Source organism: Trichechus manatus, unplaced genomic scaffold (genome assembly GCF_000243295.1).
Source record: "Trichechus manatus latirostris isolate Lorelei unplaced genomic scaffold, TriManLat1.0 scaffold00146, whole genome shotgun sequence".
In the NCBI taxonomy this organism is placed as follows: domain Eukaryota; kingdom Metazoa; phylum Chordata; class Mammalia; order Sirenia; family Trichechidae; genus Trichechus; species Trichechus manatus.
This window is the reverse complement of record NW_004444082.1, coordinates 3,771,720-3,796,566: the sequence shown is the minus strand read 5'-3', so window position 1 is coordinate 3,796,566 and position 24,847 is coordinate 3,771,720. Positions and strand designations below refer to the sequence as shown.

Here is a 24,847-nt window from a genome sequence, read left to right as displayed (position 1 = left end):
CCCAGCCTGAGAGGCCCCGTCTCCTGTCAGCTCTAGGCCCGCACCCTGCACTCTCAGCTCGCCCAGCCTGAGAGGCCCTGTCTCCTGTCAGCTCTAGGTCCGCACCATGCACTCTCATCTGGTCCCTGCTGGATGGGGTTTTTGACAAAATTGTGCATCTTAACAGCTGGGACTCTGCTCTAGGAAGCACTACTTTTTAGTCTATCCATTTACTCTACCCAAGGACTGTGCTCCAAACAATTGACCCCAAATCCCCAAAGCAGCCAACAAATCCTAAAACCCTGTGCTCAAAATGCTCTTGAAGATGAAAAATTAAAAAGTCATCTGAAAATTATTCAGTGCTTCTTATTGTCTTCTATAAATGATTCAAGCTAATCTGCCTGCTGTTCTCAATATTTCAAGCAGCAAGGCTTATGTGAATTTAGACTTAATTCTTCAGCCAAATACCTTCAGTGTTTCTTTTCTTTTTTCACAATTTAACCCTCAACATTTTTCTCTCTTATACATTTAATAGGACAAAAGGCTAGGGAAACTTTCAGTTTGTCTCAGAAGAGAAACTATTCTTACAAAAAAACTGCAGCAGACAACGCTCTCTGGCCAGGGCTCTGTGGCAGCTCCAGAAAGCTCCTCGCCTCAGGGCCGCATTCTCTCAGTGACTGCCTGCCTTTCCTCGGCCAGCCACCAGGGGAAGGCCCTGCACAAGATTTGCTGATCTGTGGGCTCGGGATGGCCTGAAGCCAGGACACCGGGCACTTTCCATGAACCACTCAGCTCTGCGATTTCGTTTTCCTGATGGAGACTTACGCAGACTGTGACACACACAGAGAACCAAGGAAAACGCCAGGCGAGCCACGACGCTCGCCTGTGAAGACGCAAAGGTTAAGGCAGGAAAAGGGAATAGAGTCTAGGGGATGAAGAAATGTCTGTTAAAAGAGAAGGAGAGGGGAGGGCCAGGCTGCCCAGCACTGTTTCAAGCCACATTCCTTTCCGTGGACTGACTGATGGAAACATGCGTGTGTATATATATTTCCATTTCATAAGACTCCAGGAATGCCACCGCCCATCTTATCCAAGCCCCTGGTTTTGCAAAAGAGGAAGCTGTGCGACTTCCTGGAGGTCACAAAGCTGGTTGGTAGAGTCAGAACCAAATGTTCTGTGCAGTCAAGTCCTCTTAAGAGTCTCACAGGTTAAATCACCCTCGCTGCCAAACGCAAATTTCTTTCAAAACAAAGGTCAGTTTTCTAAAACTCACAAGAAATACTTTATTATTGCTTTCTAGTTTCACATCAGGCGTCCTGGGTGGATCAAACAGTTAAGCACTCAACTACCAGCCAAAAGGTTGGTGGTTTAAACCTACCCAGAGGCTCCTCGGAAGACTGGCCTTGCAATCTACTTCCAAAAGATCACAGCCTTGAAAATCCTATGGCGGGCAGTTCTACTCTCCACACACGGCATGGCCATGAATCAGAACCGACTCGACGGCAGCTAACAACAAGAGTTTCACGTCGCATTACCCAACTTACTCAGTAGCATCATGGAATCTAAAGATACCCGCTGTTGTTTTGCCAGTGTTGACTGCTGCAGAGACATCAGGTTAAAACTAATTCTGATTCCACCAACCAGAAAGCAAGTTAAGTAAAAACCTCCCTGTGGGATAATCAGTGTTTCCTTCTCATTTGCATGGTTGAGATCAGACATGCGCTGAGGCGTAGCGATACTGCACTATCTACTTATTCAGAAATGGATCGTCCAGTTGATATTCCTCCCATGTAAGTTATTATTTTGTGTTAACAATACAATTCTGAGAAGAACCACTCACTCTGAGATGACAAGCTTTGTGGTTTAAACTGTCACATTTATTAACCATATGTAAATCTTTAATTACGAAATTACAGACCAAAAACTTCTAGGCTGCTATCAACTAAAACTCTAGGCACCACCAATCTGTAGAAACCAAGACTAAATTACTTAACTTGCCCATGGATTGTTACAATGGCCTTCAAGTACGGTTTCTTACTCTTTAAATAAGGAATGGTAAATCCTAAGCAAGTACATTACAACCACCTCATCCTGCTCTTGGAGCCCTGGTGGCACAGTGGTTAAGAGCTTGGCTACTAACCAAACCAGTGGCAGTTCGACTTCACCAGCTGCTCCTTGGAAACTCTATGGGCAGTTCTACTCTGTCCCATAAGGTCACTAGGAGTTGGAATTGATTTAATGGCAATGGGCTTTTTTTTTTTTTTTTTTAAGTCCTGTTCTAAGAATCCAGGGGTGGTGCAAACGGCTGCTAGCGAAAATGCTGGAGGTTCAAGTCCACCTAGAAGCACCTCAGAAGAAAGGCCTGGCAATCTACTTCAGAAAAATCAGTCATTGAAAACCCTATGGGGCCCAGTTCTACAGTGACATACATGGGGTCGCCATGAGTGGGAGTAAACTCCATGGTGACTGGTAATCCCGTTCTCATGGCAAACATCACTAATCAATTCAGGACACGTTGATGGCGCCTCAAAATCTTTTTCAATCTAGCTCCACAGAGAACTACTACAAATCAATCAAAACAGGTGTCAGAGAAGAAGCAATTGCTCCCCCTGGTCTCTCCACTCTGCAAGTCATTGAACACGTTCCTGTGACTTCGCCACTCCAAACTGACTGAGCACTGGCCTGCAAACATTTTTTAAAAATCTTCACAAATTGTAAGGCTTTTTAGGAAACTAATAGGGACTATACATTGTTAATAACATTCTAAGTCAATGTGCCTCTTATGAAAACGAAATTACAAACTATAACAAGGCACCAAGACTCAAGAATTCCATCCTAAGAATACAGTTAAAGAAGGAAAAAATGAGCACAAAAAAGTTCATTGTAGTATTATTTATAAAAAATTTAAATGGTCTAAATAAATAAACTATGAATTATGGCATCTACAGTAACCTTTTAAAATTTCATTTCCTTCCTATCAAACTGTTGAAGAGGCAGGGTATGATCTATGCAGACTACAGGCTGCTGAAAGGACCCTGAGCATCATCCTGTTTGGGAGGAAGGCGCTCCAGGCAATGCCCCATCTCTCTCCGGCCTGGGAATCAGAAACATCCCACATGGCAAGGATTTCTGCATTTATTTGTCTATTTGTTTAATTTATTCATCCATTTATTCATTTAAATGTTTAGACTTTAATACTTCTAAAAAGTCTTAAGTGTCTTAAGCATTCACGAGGAGTTAGGAAATTTAGGAGGGTCTGAACAGGTCAGCCAGACCTTGTGGGATGAGAGAAACAAAATAAGGAGAGAAAATAGGCAGAATCACGGGATGGTTTGGCTTCTTCTGACCTCAAAAGTGAGAGAAGCCAAGAGCACTGGAGGAACCTGACCAAGTAGAGTAAAGGTCTCCATCAAGGCACCCTGAACACACTCCACCCACCTTCTTGAATGAGGATGGCCTTGTACGGAGAAAACCACCGCAAACAAGTGAGCAGAAAGGAGAGGCGGGGCCACACGTGGCCGGGTAGCTCCACTCCGGGAGAAGATGAAGGGAGAAACGTCTGGATGAAGCGTGCTGTGGATGAGATGAGGCCATGGAGAATTTAAGCTTCTATCAGGGCTTACTTGAGCCAGCAGCTGGAGGGCGCCCTGGCCCACTGCTTCTTCCCAGGCCGAAGGCAAAGAGCCAAGCCTCACTCTCCTGGCGCCCTGAATACCTACCAAACAAGGGCTCAGAGATTTAATGGGCTCACATGCCTCTGTGCTCTAAATAACATCCCTGTGCATCCCAGGCACTTAACTTTTTGATAGTTACTTCAGCACTGAAGAGAAAAGGGGTCGATATTTATAAATCACAGTGACCACTACAAAAAAAAAAAAAGTATCTTAACAGCAGAAAACATTACTAAACTCAAGTCCATAATATGCTTGTTTTATTACCGCCTGTTCCACAAGACTTCCTCCGGCTGCAGTAGAGAATTCCATCCATGCAGCTTAAATCTCAGCCTTTACAATAAGGTCCAGGAAAATCTGAGATGGCAGTGCAAGAAAATCCAAATCTAGGCATCTTGCTGTATTTAGGAAATTACACCACAAGATTATCTGAGGAAAACAATATAAACAAAAGGCTTCTGGCCAGGCACGGAAACAATACGGCCGTTCTTTCATTTATGGTCATTTCCAAACACGTCAAGGCCGTGTGTTATAACAAACGTCTTCGAATCCATTTACAAAGGGAAACTAACTACGTTTATGATAAAAATGGAACTTAACTGTCTTAAAAAAGAAAAGAAAAAAAGCCGGGTTCTGAGTCTGAGAGCCACTAGACTTTGTTTTTTCTATCTCTTGGGGAAAAACTGCTTCCACACCTAATCTTAAACCTAGAAAGAGCATAAATGAATTTAAGTATTTAGATTAATGCCTATGGGTATTAATGGACATAGCTTGGAAATGTCCACAATTCTCTAAACGTAAGCAAAACATCCAAAGCCCACACACAGAGAATAAAGTGCCATGTTTGGAGAGATATAAAAAATGCACCATGAGAAATGGAAAAAAAAAAGAATCCTACTAGAAAATACGAAGCAATAAGCAGAAGTGAGGAGCATGAAAGCCCCAAGGAAGGGGTGACTGAATGTCTCAAAGGGGAAGGCACATAAGTATTGGCACGTACATTATCTCATTTGGTCTGCGTAACAGCCCTCTGTAAGGGGATACACAGTCAGCATTATGCACATCTTCCAGGTGAGGAAACTGTGGGTCTACCAGTTTACGTGAACTGCCCAAGGCCTTGTAACCAGTAACAGTCCAGACTCAGACTTTGCTTCTCCATATCCAGTGGTCTGCTCACCAGTCAAATGACCCATCTCCAGAAGGCAAGCAAGCACACGTTCATTCGTTTACTCGGTGTACGTGCAGTCAGCAATATGCTAAGGACACAGGAATAAAAAGACTAAAACCTGATACATGCAATCAGAACGCTTACAAATCAGACTTAAACTTTACAAAGGTGTCAAAGGCAGAAAGGGCAGAGTGACAGTGATTGAAACAATTGCACGGGCAGTCCCCATTGTATCAACTGGATTGCAGATGACTGTGTTCAGAAAGTCCATTTGCTGGCTAATCATTGGAAACTGGAAAATGCATTTTTCCACTGAAACAATGCTATAAATAAACAATTATTTCCTAAGCCTGCCACTGAACTACGGTCACTACAATGGAACATGATATCCATTTCTAACGCTGTTTCAATAGGAAAACTTGCTGTAATTTCAAACTGAGGATTTCAGTCAGTGCAAACCAGACTCCCCAGACCCTTAATACAAGCAGAATGTCTCAGGGTGTAAGGAGGTCTTTGGTGGACAAATAGTCTAGTAGATTTGGACTCCAGTGATATGGCCAATAGTATAAGACTTTCATGGCAGCGGGGTGGGAAAAATAAGAATATTGACAATGATAATAGTTAACATTTCTGGAGCACACAGAAAGTTTCAAGCACCAAACTAGGCACTTACTATGGAAAGGTATCAGATATCGTCTCTTCAGGAGCCCCTGGGTAACGCAAGTGGTTAAGCACTTGACTACCAACCGAAAGGCTGGGGACTCGAACCCACTGAGAGGCACCTCGGAAGACAGGCCTGATGACCTGCTTCCAAAAGGTCACAGCCTTGAAAACCCTATGGAACACAGTTCCACTCTGCACACATGGGGTTGCCATGAGCTGGAATTGACTGGATAGCCAGTGACAACATTCTCTCTTCAAGTATTGTTTCTGCTCCATTATCTCTCGTCTGTTCCTCTGGGATTCCAATTATGCGCATGTCGAACTTTTTCACCTTCTCATATATATCTCTTACATTCTTTTATTTTCTTCTTTTTTTTTTTTTGTCTCTCTGAGTTTCTATTTAGAGATTTTCTTATGATTTATCTTCCATTTCTCTCTTCAGACACTATTCAAACCCATTTATTGATTTCCCAATATCAGTTATTGTATTTTTCCTGCTGTAAAATTTTCATTTGATTCACTTCTATAGTTTTCAATTCCTTACCAAATTTTTAAATCGTGACTTTTATGTCCTTGAACATATTGAACACAGATGTTTTAAAGTCCATGTCTGATAATTCCATTATCTAGATCCTCTGTGGGGCCGTTTCTCATTGTTGTTTCTCTTGGTTTTCAGTCAAGTTGCCTCCTCTCCTCGTATCTGGTGATTTTTGACTGGGTGCCAAACATTGTATCTGAAAAAGTAAGCGGTCACTTAAGGCTCCAGATGATGTTATCTTCCTCCAGGAAGCATTAACCTTTGTTAACTAGTTAGGGGCACTAGTAATCCTAGGTCGCTTCAGTTGGAGATTTGAGTCTAGGTCCCCTAAGGTTCCATCTATTACTCCTAGGGTGTAGATCTTTGACTTCCTGACAGAGCATGGCAAGGGAGTGTCACCAGATACCCCCTCCCATGGAAGGCTCCCAACCAATTTTTGCCCTTAGTTTTAGGAATCTATTTAAAAACTGCAATCATCTTCTCAGCCTCCCATTTTGAAAATTACAGTTACATTATGGGTAAAGTGATTCCAAATCAGGGTATACCTCCCTGGGTTTGCTTCTCCTGGATCTTGGCCTTGTAATTGTTCCATTCTCCTAGTTGTTCTCAGCAGGAGTGTTGACTAAATTATCAGAAATGAAAGTCTCGTGACCTCTTCTTACCTTCTCTAGATGTAGATTATCCCATTTAATCCTTGAAAGAAGAATTAAGTACCTAGGAGGCCACCAAAAAACCCAAACCCACAGCAACTCATAGTGACCCTATAGGACAGAGCAGAACTGCCGCATAGGGTTTCCAGGGAGTGGCTGGTGGATTTGAACTGCTGACCTCTTGGTTAGCAGATGACCACTTAACCACTGCACCTAGGACGCAGGTACTATAATTATCTCCACTTTAAAATTGAGGAAGTAAATATTTAGAGATTCAAGGCCCAGCAATCCGACAAAACAGCACCCGCTCTTAACAGTAGTGAGGGCATTGGTGGTTCAGAGGTAGAATTTTCACCTTTTGTGCGGGAGAGCCAGGTTTGATTCCAGGCCAATGCACCTCATGCACAGCCACCACCCATCTGTCAGTCATGATGCTGAACAGGCTTCAGCAGAGCTTCCAGACTAAGACAGACTAGGAAGAAAGGCCTGGCGATCTACTTCTGAAAATCAGCCAATGAAAACCCTATGGATTACAACGGTCTGATCCCTAGTTGATCATGGGGATGGCCCAGGACTGTCAGCATTCCATTCTGTTGCATATGGGGCTGCATGAGTCAGGGGATGACCCAGCAGCAGCTAACAGCACAACAACTTAGAGCAGTAATAGTGGCAAGAGAAGAACAGAGAGCAAGGATGGAGGGTGCACAGGGATCTGCCTCAGGAAGACATGGGAACGCTACTGAAGGGGAGGCCTGTTGGAGGAGGGAAAGGAGAAATGGGAAAGCGTCTCATGAGTACCAAAGCTAGGGCCTACCCCAGGTCTTCTCTGACTCCTTGATGAATGTTTAAAAACAACACATGGTTCTAGGACACCATCTACCCCAAAGACCTTGGGTCTAGGTTCAGGTCTGAGAAAATAAATATTTACAGATTCAAGGCCCAGCAATCTGACAAAATAGCACCCTCTCTTACAGTAACAGGGGCAGTGGTGGGTCAGTGGTAGAACTCTCACCTTCCATGCAGGAGACCCAGGTTCGATTCTTGGCCAATGCGCCTCATGCACAGAAAGTTCCCAGGTGAACTACACTTTGAGAACCACTGGTTTAAACCAACGGTTATTCACCCTGGCTGCTTATCACCTGGAAGACAAAGCTCTCCCCCCGCTTCCTCAATGGTATACCACTGTATAAATACTGCCCTGTACATAATTTATTTAATTCTTACAAAAATTTTCTACTGGTGAATATTAGCATCAGTATTTCAGATGATGAAATGAGAGCCTAGAAGGTTAAACTGACTTGTCCAAGAACGGGAGTGTCAAAGTCAGGTCTCCATCCAGACCTCTGACTCGCAGATGAACGCTCGAACAGCTGGTCTTGGTCCTGGGATAATCATCCACCCCAAAGAAACTGTTTCTAGCAAGAAAATACTTATAATATTAAGAACATAGTTCCCTTCCTACTCTTGTTAAATGTATTTGCCTCTCATTACTCCAGAGTTGGCTGATCTGGAGGAATTCTCGCTCAGCCGTCTTTCAGTCGTTCAGTCTCTGGCCGCAATCCTGGGGTAGCTTTTCCACCTGCTGATGGCGAAGGAACTGTCACTGCTGAGTTCTTTCTAGGAAAAGCTGGAATCACTGGAGTATTGGGGGCGAGGAAAGTCAAGTGCCGGAGACTCCATCTCTGTCCTCGTCCCAGCTCTAAAGAGAACCTCCTTGTCACCGTCTCTCCTCATCCCTGACTTTCCAGATACGTTAAAGACGGGAAGAAGGACAACAACTTCTAAATGAGGAAGAAGAGCAAGTTCCCTAACTCCTTCACTTCTGTTTTTCTTATAATAGCTCTCACTGCTTCTTAGCATGTTCAGGGAGCAGTCTGTCCCAATGTACAAACTCTGTGTAGCTAAGCAGAAATTTCAGTTTATCTAATGAGTCTTAGAAGGTGTGACCTTAACTGTTTAAAAAAAAAAGTGTTTTTTTCTTAAGTTGCACTTCCTGCCAAAGGAACCAACTGTTCCTTTGCCACCTTTCTTTCTTCACAAGCAACACGTGCGCAGGCTCTTGGTTGGGCAAGACGGGTCACTCAACGACACAGGTTCCTCACCCCAGAGAACCCACTGACCACGTGAAACACTGGTCCCACGGAGGCACCAAGGGGGTCCCTGGGTGGTGCAAACGGTCAACGCACTTGACTGCTGAACAAAAGCCTGGAGGTTCAAGTCTACCCAGAAGTGCCTTGGAAGAAAGGCCTGGTGATCTACTTCTGAAAAATCAGCCACTGACAACTCTGTGGAGCACGGGTCTACTCTGACACATAAGGGGTTGCCATGAGTTGTGGTCAACTCAACAGCAACTGGTTTTTCGTAGATACCAACTCCAAACTTCGGGTTTTTATTGTTACATTCTGTAATTTTTTTACAAGACACTTAATATTCACTGTTCCTTAGTTCGCAGATCTAGCGAGTAAGAATATTAAATAGCGATCAGAATTGAGGTGGCAGCTTCTACAAGGGCCCCAGCGACCCCCTCCCTAGTTCACTCCCCCCGTGTGTGGCCTAGGTCAAATGACGTGCTTCTAATGAACAGGATACAGCAGAGGTGATGCCGCCACTCCCAGACTGGACCATAAAAGACTGGCTGCCTCTTCCTCCTGCTCCCTCCAGGATTCAGCTGCCACGGACAGAGGGAACCGCGAGGCAAGGAACTGAGAGCAGCCTCCGTACAACAGTCCACGTGGGCCACAAGGCACCGCGTTCTCCCGAGGGCCACTGAAAAACCTGGGAGCAGACCCTGCCACAGCTCAGGATGAGATGCCTGCAGCCTGGCGACACCTTGATAGCAGCCTCGTAGCAGACCCTGAACTGGACGACCCTCCAGCATCGCACCCACACTCCTGACCCACAGAAATCATGAGACGATAAACACGTGCTGCTTTAAGCCTCTAAGTTTCAGGGTAATTTGTTACACATCAATAGATAATTAACACAGACTGAATGGATAACATTTATTAAGCACCTTCTGTATACCCATTTACTATTCAACCCCAATGACATGGGTTATCCCCATTTTACAGATTAGGAAATTAAGGTTCAGGGCAAGTCAGCAGGATTTAAACTCACACAGTCTGACTCTAGATCTAGGCTCTGAACCATGAGCATCTCCACACTCTGTCCCTTCAGATAGATTATTCCCTTCTTTTATACAGCCTCCAGCATCTCCAAGGCACCCGCCTCAACACTGTCCTACAGAGACAACTAAAACAGATAAACTACACACAGCACGTTGGCGCTCCCACTATTAAACAAGTGCCGTGGAAAACACAGGAAGAGCCACCTCCGCCATCTTGGGGCAGCCAGGGTGGCCAAGGCAGGCTTCACGACAGAGGACACTGGAGCTAAGCTCAAAGGACGAGTCCGAGCTTGCCCCATGAGGAAGGGAACAAGGGCGTGTCAAGGGGATTCAGAGTGAACCCAAAAGCTGGGAAGTGGGAAAGGACAGGGGTGTCTGGGGAAGGGGACGTGTTTGGTCAGCCGGGTGGGGCTCAGGGAAGAAAGGGAGTCTTGTAAGGCAGACAGCGGACTTGTCGTGAAGGGTGTGTGAGCTCGTCCTGCTCCACCAGTTATCACACCAGGCCCTTCGAGGTCCTGAGGACACAGTGGGGATAACTGGATTTCTTTCCTAGAAAACAGGAAATTCCCAGAGTGTCCGAGAAGTGGTAGTTCTTAAGGAAATAGTAATTCCAAATTAGTTTTTAGCCCCAATTACAAATTTGGTGTCAAGAATTGTTAACACCCTCCCCACCTAGTATTCCTTCAAGACTCTCCTTGCAAGTAGCTCACACCCCCTGTGGCCAGCCAGCCCGCCCGTGGGGAGCCTGCTGGTCAGTGTGAGACCTATTAAGAGCTAGGTAAGCAGGAATGATAAACCCAAAGCAAGCAAATGAAGTTAGCATTGCTAAAGAGCTACAAGGCAAAGCAATGATTCAATCTAAGAGTAAACCTCTAGGGAAAATATCACAGCATCTAAGATCAAAAAGCAGAGAACTGGAAATTGCAAAATTGCTTTTAAGATCTTATAACAGGCATTTCAGAGTTGCTCCCTGTGAAGTGCTATGTCATTTTACGAAGGCCCTTTCATTTCCTTAGAAACCAGCTCCTTCATCTGATATCATGCCTGTGTACTGTGACTCGGCAGGGAATCCAACGCAGGTGGACAAGGTGGGTCCAACTGCCCCATCCGCCCTCCCTCCTCATATCCTTAGTGAGGGACTTCGGAATCACAGCGAGGCCCTTCAGGGGCCAGCAGGACACACGCAGAATGTCCACCTGACAGCGCTGGCCTGGGAAGATGGGAGGAAGAAGGGACGTGTACACCCCAGGAGCTCCTTCCCTCCCCTCAGCTTTACGTTACCCTATTAACCCACCTCGTAAGATGGCTCTACAGACCAGCGCAGGAAGGCACGCTGGAGAAAACGTGTAATGGGGGGTCTCAGATGAAAGGCAAGCAAGACAACCATCCAACAGTTACCTGCCCCAACATTTCCTTAGCACGTGCTCTTCCAGAGCCCTGCCTTCAAGCTCCCCCTTCTCGCCACACCCTCCTCTCTCTGGCCCAGGGCTGCCATTAACAGATCAGAGCCACAGCACCCGGAGGGTCACACGGGGCCTCGCCCACTATCAGGATGTGCCATTATTTCTACCACCACCACAGACAAGCAAAACTAAAACTTTCCATTCAGTGAGAGGCCAGGCTACCGACAGAAAAAGCTCTGAACTAGGAAGCAGGAGACCACATCTCCTCCAACCTCCCCTCTGACTCTCCCAGCGGTGCAGCTCCAGGCAAGTCCCAGCATCTTGGTCACCCAACAGAGACGAAGGCCAGACATGGATCATATACTTTCCGGCATCTGATAGCTCCTAAAATCATAGATGAGGCTTTGTGGGCGTGTAAGGTTTTCTAGTGAGAAAGTCCTTCATCAGATTCTCAATGTAATTTATGCCCTATTTTTAAGACCTGCTGAAATGGAGGACCTCTAAGTCCTTGCGTTCTAACGACACAGGCGTCTCCATTTCAGGTACTTCTGCTCGCCTATGTTCATGTTCACGGCAACACTGGTCCACAGCCCAGAAAGGACACAGCTAGCACTGCTTTCCATCTTGAATCCATATACGCTGACCCCAAAGATTAAAAATTCTGCTTAATCTTCTACTGCCCGCCTTCCTGTTCCCACCCACCAGGGCGATCTGGTGAATCCACAGACAGCGCTGACCAGTTAGGGGTCTTACACTCCTGCTCTCCGCCTTGCACTTTAGACAGAGGTCACGGCAGCAGTGGTCATCCTCGGGGGACAGTCAGGAGGAAGGCTGTCACACATACACTCACTCTTACACACTCGGATGCACACACATTTAGACACCCACAGACTCTCACACTCATACACTCATGATACACTCACACATGCACCAACACACAGCTCAGACCCTGGAATCGGAAGTTCCAGATGGTTTATCACTTGGATGACACTGGGAAGATGAGGAAACGGTCATTGCTGGTACAATGCCCAGCAGGTTCCTAGGTCCCTACCCTCGTGAACTCCTGGCGCAGTGAAGGGCACAGACAAGTAAAGCGGAGACCCCAGTATCCTGGGATAAGTACTGTGAGTGTAAGAAACAAGGGACACCGAACCCACCTTTGCAGGATCAGGGAGGCTTCACGAAACCCAAGGCTGCATTAGCCCGTGAGGTGGGGAGCAGGACTGCAGAGTGGAGGACAAGAGGAGGGGGAGGAGAGTTCCAAGCAAAGGGGACACCATAACAAAGGGCAGCAGAGCAGGAAAGTCTGTCTAAACCATTCTGTTTAGTTGGAGGTTTGAAGGCTTTTCTACGTGGGAGACAAAGATGCCAGCATCTCCCCACGAGTGCGTGGATGGAGGAACCATGAGCTGGCAAACGCCCAGCCCTCTCTAACCCTTCCTCTCCCCCACCTCCTATGATCCCACCCCGACCAGCATGACCTGGCCTTAAAGAGTGCCTCTCACTCTCTGCACACGGCCCTGCAGGGCAGATGGAAGTGCACAAGCGCGCGCGCGCACACACACACACTTGAACACACACACACTCTCACAAACATCACACCCACATACACAACACACTCACACATGCACAAACACACACACTTCACAGACTCAACTCACACAGACACACACTCTCACAAATGCACAGACACACACACACACTTAGACGTGCACACTAACACATGTACTCACACCGACTCACACACAGACATCCACGCACACTCACACACACACTTGGACACGCACAGACACACACCCTCACACATACACACTCTTGCACACACACTCACACACCTCACAGACACTCATACACATTCACACAGACACACACCTCACACACACTCACACACATTCACACATACACAGACACACACTCACACACACACACACTGTGCAGATACCACCGCACTGACACCATCGCACACTGGGCTGGGTCATCCTACTTCCAACTTGGCTTAAGCTGGGGACTACACTTCCCGAGATCCTCCTTCTCTGTAGGGTTCTGGTTAGACCCGGCCAAAGGAGGAACGTGCAGGAGCCCAGGAGGCTGACAGTCCTTCAGTACTCAGTCATGGGCTGACTCTCCTTCCCAGCAGCAGCCCCAGGCCCACCGCCCACGGGGCATACAGAGGTGGTGGCTGCACAGCACTACGGCCCCCAGAGACCCTCCACGGCCCCTGCAGGCCGCCTCACCGCTGAGCCTGCCTGGTCCTCAGCAGCTCCAACCTGCCCACCTAGCCATGCTTAGTGCCAATCTTCCAGCTCCTTCTTCCGACCTGCCTCACTAGCCTCCCTCACCCGTATAAAGTGCAATCACTATAATAAATCCCTTCTCCGTAGTATTCAGAATCTCTCTGCCTCCCTGACTGAGCCCACCAAGGAGAAACCAGCTAGAAGCAAAAGAGGAAGAGGATGCACAGCTAACGTGTAAGCAGTTAGACAGCAGACGCTGGTGGGAGGGCTGCCCAATGACCAGCCAGCAAGGACATCCGTTCGGCAGCAGACACCAGGTCAACAGTCTGGGCCCCACCGAGGGTTGTGCAGACCACTGATGGGGGAGTTTGGCCTTTGCCCTTAGAGCAATGGGAACCAGTGAACCCACTCAGTTATGTAACTTTAAGAGGATTGGAGGGAAACGATATTGGAAACAGAGGCCATTAGAAGGCTCCTCCTACAGTCACTAAATTCTTATTGAGCACCTACTATGTGCCAAGCATTATCATAGATGATGGAGGCCTGATTTAAGCCTCCCATTTTGATGCTAAAAGTCCATAATTAGAGCTTGGCTTACACTCAACATTCAGTTCTGTAGGGCAGACAAAAGGAACAACTAATTCATAATCCCAAATATAATAAACTTGAAAAGTTAGTATCTTCAAACCACTCACAAGTGAGTTAACACTCAAGCCTTCAAAGATCACCAAGCCGAGATCCTGCGTAGTATAGTTAACTGTTGTTAATTCCTTAACCAAGATACTAGATTACAGCAAACGTGACTTAATCGAATGAGATACATGCACATGTGCAGACTGTATAGCTAAAAGCAAAGATGTTACAGTCTGCTCACAACCTAGCAACTTTCCTTACCCTACTGCTGTTCGAGCTGAGTAACGATAGATCTGAACCTATGATATATTAGGGATCGTCCTACACTTAGATAAGGGTTAACTCATCAAGACCTAGACTTGATTATCACATGAGCAGTTTCTGAGTTTTAAAACATCAAGAAAACAATTTGCAAGAAAGCGGGGGTGTCGGAATAGAGGGAGTTGGGCCTACAGAATCTTTACAGAAGCTGACTGCCACATCTTTCTCCCGTGGAGCAACTGGTGGGTTCAAACCACCGACCTTTCAGTTAGCAGCCAAGTGCTTAACCACTGTGCCACCAGGGTTCCTCACAATAAGCATTACACAAAACAAACCCACTGCCGTCAAGTCTATTCTGATTCATAGCGACCCTATAGGACAGAGTAGAACTGCCCCATAGGGATTCCAAGGAGTGGCTGGTGGATTTGAACTGCTGCCCTTCTGGTTAGCAGCCGTAGCTCTTAACCACTGCGCCACCAGGGCTTCTAATAAGCATCAGAGCTATGGAAATACAGTCTCCAGTTCCTAGACAGTATCCTCACTGCTCCCCAGATAAAGGCTAGCTGAAGGTCAAAGAGGAAAACAGATGACTGCAGATGTCTTGTAAGCACTGTGCTGGGCACTAAATTATAAATCTAACATCATGTCATTAATCCAAATGCACAAGTCTGGTTTTAAAATAAAATCTCTGAGCCCTCCAGCATGGAAAACTAATCAGAAACCCTGCAAGAAAATAGGAAGCTCTGACAGAGATTAAGAACAAGGGCACTGAGGTGAATGAACGTGGTCTAGAAAGTGAGTGCATGTGGCCGGTTGGGGTGAAATTGCAATTTAAAAAAAAGGATGACTAAAGGAAAATTAAAGAGAAGGCAGTCAAGGACATCACGGCAAAACGGAGCAATAAATTTCTAGGTTCTGTATCATGACTGGAGTCCCTGGGTGGTGCAAATGGTTAACGTGATTGGCTGCTAACCAAAAGGTTGGAGGTTTGAGTCCACACAGGGGTGCCTCCGAAGAAAGGCCTGGCGATCTACTTCAAAAAATCAGTCACTGAAAACACTATGGAACACCGTTCTACTGTGACACACACAGGGTCACCATGCGTCAGAGTCCACTCAACAGCAGCTGGTTTTGTTTTTGGTATCATAATTATCGATGCACTATTGATAATATAAATTATGTTGTGAATAGTGATGGTAATAACAGTTAACATATTATTAAGTTTTACTCCAAGGTAGACTCTGTGTTCACTTACATCATCTCATTTAACCTTCAGTCTAGCCCTATGAGAGATGTTCTATTATTACTCACGATGGAGAAAGAGGCTTGGGAGGGTAAGCAACGGAACCTGGTCTGTGCCTCAGGGGCTGGAGCTCCTGACCTGCGGATTCTACCTGCTGCCTGTTCACGAACACCTTCTGGGCTCCCAAACCTGTGGTAAGTCCTGAAGATGCAAACAGGTATGATGATGCATTCACTCTTGCACTCGCTAAACACCCACCGTGTGCCTATACACACCAGGTGCGATGTTAGGCACTGGGGAGTCGATGTTGTTGTCGTTATGTGCCGTCGAGTCACTTCCGACTCATAGTGACCCCGTGGTACAACAGAACAAAACACTGCCCTGTCCTGTGCCATCATCACGATCGTTGCTATGTCTGAGCTCGTTGCTATAGCCACTGTGTCAATCCATCCATTGAGGGTCTTCTTTTTGGCTGAAAGTACAAAGTCTCACCATCCTCACTTCTAAGGGGCATTCTGGCTGTACCTCCTCCAGGACAGATTTGTTCTTCTGGCAGTTCATGGTATATTCAATATTCATCAACAACACCATAATTCAAAGGCATTAATTCTTCTTCCTTACAATAAGCATTACACAAAAGAAACTCATTGCCGTCAAGTCGATTCCAACTCCTAGCGACCCTAGAGGACAGAGTAGATCTGCCCCATAGGGTTTCCCAGGCTTAAATCTTTACGGAAGCAGACTGCCACATCTTTGTCCCATGCAGTGGTGGCGGGTTTGCACCACTGACCTTTCAGTTAGCAGCTGAACTCTTTAACCTCTGTGCCACCAGGGCTCCTTCCTTAAAAACAAGTAGGTTTTCTTGCTGCACAACAATGTGCCCCACTTTGAGCACCATTCTTGGCTGTCCCGCCTGCACAGAAGCTGGAAACACACAGAGACACATCTCCCTCGAGCCAGAAGCGTAAGACCTGGAGGCTGGAGGCAGCCATTTTCACTCCCTGCGGGTAAGGTGTTGTTAGCTGCTATCAAGTTGGCCCCAGCTCATGGTGACCCCGTGCACAGCAGAACAAAATGCTGCCCAGCTCAATGCCATCCCCATGATTGGCTGCGGATCAGACTGCTGTGATCCACAGGGTTTTCACTGGCTGATTTTCAGAAGCAGATCACCAGGCCTTTCTTCCTAGTCCATCTGAACCTGGAAACTCCACTGAAAATTGTTCAGCATCACACCTGTTGCCTTAGAGTCGATTCTGACTCCTAACGACCCTACAGGACAGAGCAGAGCTGCCCCATTGGGTTTCCAAGGCTGTAAATCTTTACAGAAGCAGACTGCCACATCTTTCTCTCATGGAGCGGCTGGTGAGTTCGAACCACCGACCTTTGGTTAGCAGGTGACAGACGGGTTGTAGCTGCACATGAGGTACACTGACCAGGAATCAAAGCCTGAATCTCCTGCATGGAAAGCAAGAATTCTACCACTGAACCAGGGCTGCCCCGTGCATAGAGTAAACAAGTGGGAAAAAAAATGGAGCAGATGCGCAGAGAGAAGGTCAGCCATACAGCCAAAAGTGAGCCCTCCAGGACTGCTAACGATTCTAGTACACTCCCTTTCTCCCCAAGGCCCAGCTGCTTTCCTGCCTTTGGGCTCCACGGGACACCCTGTACCTTTTCTGTTTGGTTACCGAACCTTGGGGTATGTTGTAACTTCCTGGTGCCCGCTAGCACTGTGGTAGCAGGCTTCTCATCTGAAGCATGTCTCCTGGTGGGAGCACTGCAAAGACTGTAAAGATGAGCCCCTGACCTACTACCACTGCCAACCCCTGTCCCCTCGGCCGCTTCACACTGCCATTATACCACTACATGCACCATTTGGGACACATCTAAGTCAAGCTGATTCCTGCTATTAGTATGATTTACTATAAACCATTTTGGACACATCTAAGTCAAGCTGATTTCTGCTATTAGTATGATTTATTATACCCAAAAAATAAACTTAATGGGTGCTGCTCTACTATTGTGGTTGGAGAGTGATACATCAAAATAATGATTTCTCCTACCTAGAAAACAGTCGACATACAGAGCCTGGAAAAGACCATTTATATCTGACATAAGGGCCATGCCAAAATCAAAATCCGTTTGTCTCTAGCAAAAGCATCAGGAACACTCACTCCGCCGTATTTCACATTTGAGCGTGTCTCATCTGCGTCACGGGGCCAATGTCACGGTTAAAGGCACTGCTACACATACGCACCTGATTTAACTCACAGAAACCTACGCGGACATCTCTGTGTGCACATCTAATTGTTCAGAGAGTGTTCATTCCAGCTTTTCAAAAATACAACTGACTGACTTTATAAATTAAAAAAAAAAAAGATTAATGTTACTTCTTCCAGGAGTGAAGTCATCATTCCAGTTTCAATTTGGACCCTTCTGTCTGTTTGACTCTGGGGATCAACAATACACTGCCCCCTCCACCCCAATTCTCTCTCAAGCAGGCAGGAAGATTGCAGTTAGATTGAGGCAACCAGGCCAAGAGTTTACAGGTAATCATTTAGTCAAATTACCCAAAGGAAGTATGTTTCCTCACTTAGTGGTCTGGACAAGAAAGCTATTGCAGGCCTTCTCTAAACTCACAGGGCAAGCTATAGCTCCACCATGATCTGACCATATGACCTTAGCAGCTAACTTGGAATTTTGGTTTCCCTCCCATAAATCTGGTGTCTTTCCCAGACGGGCACAAGACAGACTTTCCAAAGTGTCTGACGCATATGAAAACATTCTGGTAAATCTGCCTACAATAATCCCCTATTTTGGGGGCAACTGCCTGCCCCTCCCCACTAAAGGCATTAGGGTATGGAAGTACGAGCTCCCGGAGTCCCGGTGCCGGCCAAGTCTGCATTTTTACCAGGAGACAGATCCTCCCACCTGAGCATCCTTTTCTGCTAAAAGGATCTAAATGGCAGACTGCTGGGCAGCGGCCAGGAATGCCACTTCAGTGGACACAGCCGGCCGCAGCAGAAGCACCCTGTCGTTCTGCTGACCAGAGGGAGAAATCTTCGGTGCTCGAGGGTGGTATCAGGTTTCATCCCCAGTCCAGATCCAAGCCAACTAGCTGTTTCTGCTCCCTCAGAACAGTAGCCACTGGCTGCACTGCGTCTTGCTGCTGTCCACCTGTCCTTCTTCAAAACGTCATAACGCAAATCCCCAGGACACCACTGTTCAACATGTCCACTCATCTGACAGTTGGCCCCAAACTCCCCAAGTATCCTGACTCCATGCCCTCTGACCTGTCCAAGGGAAGCCTGTTATGAGCTGGGCCTACCAGCTACATTTCAATTTGGAGTTCAGTTCAGGGAGATACAAAGGCCTAGTGTGAGGGAAAGCAAACAAATCAAGAAGCAAAGGGTCCCCAGCCACAGCGTCATGAACTTGGCTCCCTCATCTCACCTTCCTATCCTGGGATGTGCTGAGTGGCAGGGTGGGCAGAGAAGACCCGTAAATTACTCCATGTGTTTTATAACCAGACAACAGTAAGTGGTAACTTTGGTGAAGGGTAAGACAGTACACAGTACTGGGGAAGTCAGTGCAATGTGACCAAGGCAAGGTCATGGAAGCTTCACAGATACATCCAAACTCCCTGAAGGACTGAACTACTGAGCTGAGGGCTGGGGACCATGGTCTCAGGGAACATCTAGCTCAAGTGGCATAACACAGTTTATAAAGAAAATGTTCTACATCTTACTTTGGTGGGTAGTGTCTGGGGTCTTAAAAGCTTGTGAGCGGCCATCTAAGATACTCCACTGATCCCAGCCCATCGGGAGCAAGGCAGAATGAAGAAAACCAAAGACACAAGGGAAAGATTACTCCAAAGGACTAATGGACCACAACTACCACGGCCTCCACCAGACTGAGCCCAGCGCAACTAGATGGTGCCTGGCTACCACCACTGACTGCTCTGACAGGAATCACAACAGAAGGTCCCAGACAGGGCTGGAGAAAAATGTAGAACAAAATTCTAACTCACAAAAAAAGACCAGACTTACTGGTCTGACAGAGACTGTAGAAACCCCAAGAGTATGGCCCCCAGACACCCTTTTAGCTCAGTAATGAAGTCACTCCTGAGGTTCACCCTTCAGCCAAAGATTAGACAGCTCCATAAAACAAAACAGACTAAAGGGGCACACCAGCCCCGGGGCGAGGATGAGGAGGCAGGAGGGGACAGAAAAGCTGGTAACAGGGAACTCAAGGTCAACAAGGGTAGAGCAATGGTTAAAGTGACAGGCTGCCAACCAGAAAGTATGGAGCTGGAAACCACCAGCGGCTCCACAGGAGAAAGATGTGGCAGTCTGCTTCCACAGAGATTTACAGCCTCGGAAACCCCATGGGGTCGCTATGAGTTGGAATTGACTTGATGGCAGTGGGGACAGGGTCAACAATAACACACGAGGGACGTGCTTCATAGTTCAATCATGTACACGAGACTAATGGACACACCAGCCCAAAAGCAAAGAAGAGAAGGCAGGAAGGGACAAGAAAACCGGACAAATGGAAACAGGGAACCTGGGGTGGAGAAGGGAAAGAAAAACTACAGACACTCTGTTCTGAGCTAACAGAGCGAGATTTGGTAGCCACCCTTGGGAACAATTCTGCAAACTTTAATCACAATTGTTTTACTGTTGTTAGTTACTCCCAGCCTCTTCTAATCTGAGGATCCCACAAAGAGAAACCCAATAGAGCAGACAGGCTGGGAGGCGCCGCCAGGAGGGTGAGGCAGATGTACACATCTGAGGGAACACTCACCAATGGGAACAGAAAACACCATCAAAAGGTAGAAGGTACGTAAGCTGTAAATAACCAACCCCACTCTACCACTGGCTCATGGGCAGGGAGCAAAGTGGTGTGGTGGTTAGTGCATGGGCTCTGGGCTCAGATGGACTGGATCTGAGTCTCTTACCGAGTCCCTAGGCTTCCGCTCCCTCGTCTGTGAAACCGGGGCAGTAACAGTACCCATGAAGGTTAAGTACAACAGCACGTCTAAAGCCCTCAGAGCAAACAGTCAATAAGTGTGAATGATTACATAATGGTTACGCAGGAAAGAAAAGAATAAAGTACATCTGCAGGTGCTGATAACTGTGGAAAGAGACCCAAGGTACACGGAGTGAAAAAAGCCATGTGCGAATCAGTAATGACGGCTTTAAAACAATAACAAAACAACAATTGTGTGTGAGCACAGGCACACTAGAATAAAACATTTTCTTTAAAAAAAAAACCATAAGAATATTACCAGTGATTATTCTAGGTAGAGAGGCCTGCGCTTTTCATTCTGTACCTTTCTATGTCATTTGAATTTTCTAACCACATAAAAAGTACTACTTCTACTTACTTTTAAATAGCAACAGATGCAATCTAGGTGGTAGGATAAGGATAAACATTTTATATTCTTCTTAAAGCTTATTTCTATAAATGCAACTTTGTACACTAACATTTTCTCCCTATATTCCTGCTCAAACTTCACATTATCAAAGTTTAAAAGGACCACCACCCAGACCACAGACTCTTGCCTCTGTAAGGTACCGCAGGAGAACTGGCTGTTCCTCAGAGCTGGCGTGGCAGGGCGGAGAGATGGCACCCCACGAGCTCCGGACACGGCATGGCTGCCGCTCCTGAGGTGTCCCCTATGCGGTGCAGTTGGCCCCTCATGCCACTGTGTCCTGGGTGCTGTAGTAGGAAAGACTCTGTCCTGCTGACCCAAACCCTCTCTTCTGAGGGGTCCCTACTCATATTTAAACCACAGCAAACATGTCGTTGTCTATACCCATCATGGCCACTGGGGGAGGCTGGTAAGAGCCCTGAGCACAGAGGCAGAGACAGCTTCTGGGCCGTGACCACACACAGGAGAGGGTTGTGCATCCCTCTTTGGGACACCGTGTGAGCTCTGACCCAGCTCTGGATGGCCAGGATCTGGGAAGTGCTGAACGGGCAGCTGGTCTGAAAGACGGTGTCTGTCTCACTTGTGGGCTCTGACCCAGCTCTGGGTGACTACGGTCAAAGAGGGAGAGTGGCAACGAGGATGGAGAAGTGGAGGTGAAGACAAGATCCATAGCCACACTTTGGGAGTTGGATTCCTGCTGATCCTTACCACACACTTAGCAATGAAGGTGGGATGTGCCACTGTGCCCCTAGCTTAGTGCCCAACTCCAACCACGAAGTGAAAAACGAGCACTAAAATAAGAAGAGATGAGCCAGCCTGCAGGCACCACAGGGCCTCAGCTCCAATCCGACCTGGCACCCAGGGGCCAGAGGCCTGTGAGCACGGGGGAAGAAGGGAGAGAAGCTGACTGCAGGTGCCTCAGACATCACCACACCAACGAGGTCCGTGGCTGCGGAATCTGTGAGCTAACATGGAGCTCTCTCTGCAAACAGAGACCCATGCCTCAAAGAGGGGGCCCCAAGGTGTCACAGGCTGGACAAATGAGCAGATCTGGGCTGTGCCAAGGTCTCCTTCGCCGCCACCTGGGGGGCTGTGGTGACTCCTGTGTGTCAGGGAGGGACTGACAGAGCTCTGCCTGTGGGCTGGGAGCACTTCCAGCAGCTGGACCCCAGGAATTTTCCCAAACCCACCCCGATCTGGGAGGAGTGAGGAGTCGGCTCAGGTGCTAATTTCCTAACGAATTAGTCCTTCTAGAAAAATAATAGAAATCTAGTAGTAAGTTTAAACATCTCACAGAAAGCCATTATATAAACATTCTGACCGATAGCGACCCTATAGGAAACAGAGCAGAACTGCCCCATGGGGTTCCCAAGGAGCAGCTGGTGGATTCAAACTGATGACGTTTTGATCAGCATCTGAGCTCTTTAGCACTGTTCCACCAGTCAGTATTATCTGACTAAAGGCAATACTTTGTTTTCAATTGGTCAAGCTATATATAACTGGGATATTATAGCTATCCTGTTTTTTGTACATCCATTAATCATTCTTCCTCATATGTCAGTAACGCCTGCCCAGGGAAAGTTAAACGCGCGACTGAAATGAAACTCACAAAATTCAAGGAAAATAAACTATTTCAATCAGAAGTAGGTTGAGGGACTAGATTATTAAAGAAAGTTGTCTCTGGTCTTCATTGCATTTGGTAAACGTTTCAGAGTCTGTTCATGCTGCTTTTTAAGTGGGCATTTTCCCATTCACAGCATTTAAGGGTGAAGTCATCTTTGTTGGAAGATAGAAAGCTATGAAGAAGAAATCACTAGGACGCCCTCGCAAGGCGGGGGCTGGGCCCACACCAGCGACTTTGCTCAGCCTGTCCTCATTAGCATTTCTTTACTCTTCCGGGGCTGTCCTGCCCAGACAAGCGGGACGATTGTTCGGGACAGGAAGTCCCCAGCACCCCAGACTCTTCCACAGAAAGCGTGCTCAGGCAGTTTTCTTGAAACCCTGCCTCCATAGCTTCGCTGCACTGCTTCCTCCAGCCCCAGACCATGATATGGGGATCCCCACCCAATCCCAGCTCAGCCCCCGATGGAAAGACCCACTTGGATCAAGTTTTCAGTTCTCCACACATCCTGTCCCTGCCCATTGGCTCGTCCTACCCGCAGGCCTGCTGGTGGGGTGTGGGGAGCCGGCTTTTACAGGACATGGGGCTGAGATGCCAGCCCACCCTGCTGGCGGCCTGAAGGCCACTGACTCACGTTACTGCTGCCACCAGGACTCATCTGGCGCTTCAAGAACCCTGCGGCCACTGAATGAGACAAGGAGCAGGAGCATGTGCAAAAACGAGGAGAGCATCTCCAAACGAAACGCATCCACCCAGCTAAAAATAAAAAACAGTACTAAAAAATCATTCAGAACAACAACCCCCAAATGGTAGTCTTGGGGTTCATACAAGAACTAACCAAACTTGAGGAAGTTATGATGCACCTGTAGCTCCCCAAACTCGAAGGACACAGGACTGGCACAGCCAACCAACGTGTAGCATGAGGCTGCTGGGGGGTGGGGTGGGGGGCACTGGGGATGGAAGGGCGTGGCTGTCCCACTCACTCACATAGCCCCCAGAAAGCAGGCAAAGCTCCCCAAGAGCCACATGTGCACAGGTGTGTGGGCAGACGTGCACAGGTGCGTGGGCAGGTGTGTGCACAGGTGTGTGGGCAGGTGTGTGCACAGGTATGTGAGCAGGTGTGAGTGTACACCAGCGACTGTGCACGGTGAGGCTGTGATGGAAAGAACACAGGCTCCCAGACAGACCCGACCTCGGGCAGCAGGTGGGACTGCTGAGCTGGCTCCGTGTGGGTGGAGAAGTGAGTCCTGGTAGCAGAGGCTTGTCGTGTGCGGGAAAGCCTCATCACTTCCGCCCCCACTGCTTCTGCCTTGCCCTTGGTCAGCACTAGTTTCCTGTCTTGGTCACTCGGTGCTGGCCCACAATTCCTACGGGGGTGCCCCGAAGAGGCATTTCTCACACTTTGTAATGCTTGATGCCCCGGGGACAGGTCACACCTGCCTCACACCAGCATCTCTCCGGGCTGCCCAAGTCTGGCATCTTACACAACAGACTCAGGGTTCAAGCTTCAGGTCCCCAGAGGACAGGACAGGAGGGCCAGAGTACTGCCTGTCGACTGCATCGAAGCCCCCACTTTTTAATAAAACATCTCCTTTGAGGCCACTTGCTGCCCCTGAAGACCCTGGGAGGCAGCTTATATGCGTCATTTCCCAAGGGAGCCTGCTTTCTTCGTCCACTCACGTTTTCCAGCACTGGTGTGAAGCGGCCAGAAGCAGACGTGTGGTGACAGCTTCTTGGTGAACGTTAGCCAATCAACAGAATTTCAAAAGTTGCTTAAGGAGAAGTAGAAACATCTTTACTGTAAAGTGGTGTAATCCTGGTACAAGAATGCAAATTAAATCAAATTTCTCAGCCAAACAACTGTTTCTTCTCTAGGCATGCTAGGGAAGTGGATGACTTCTACAATCCATCTGGGAGAGGAAGGAACAACCAACTTTTACTGAGAGACTTCCCACGTGACAGACATTCTCCTGGATGTTTCCACATTATTTATGTTACTGAACGATTACAATAACCCTCTAGGGTAGATTCTATTATCCAAAGTAGATATTACTATCCAAACCCATAGCTGTCAAGTCAATTCCATTTCACAGTAACCCTACAGGACAGAGTAGAACTGCCCCAAAGGGTTTTCAAGACTGTAATCTTTATAGAAGCAGACTGCCACATCTGACTCAACAGCAACTGGCTTTTTTATGAAACTTAGAAACCTGTGTATTCCT

General features: G+C 47.4%; 1 protein-coding gene across 2 annotated transcripts in view; it reads right to left on the bottom strand.

The window, feature by feature from the left end:
* RAB31 (RAB31, member RAS oncogene family) overlaps positions 1–23,508 on the bottom strand; it is a 128,729-nt gene extending 105,221 nt beyond the window's left edge. The window contains exon 1 of one of the 2 annotated variants that reach the window (XM_023740055.1): positions 23,260–23,508. In XM_023740055.1, the coding sequence (XP_023595823.1) occupies positions 23,260–23,373 (114 nt within the window). In that variant the 5' untranslated portion in view covers positions 23,374–23,508. Of the gene's footprint in view, positions 1–3,417; positions 3,705–23,259 lie in introns of those variants that run through there. The other variant, XM_023740054.1, reaches the window with a different exon arrangement.
* Positions 23,509–24,847: the final 1,339 nt, after the last annotated feature.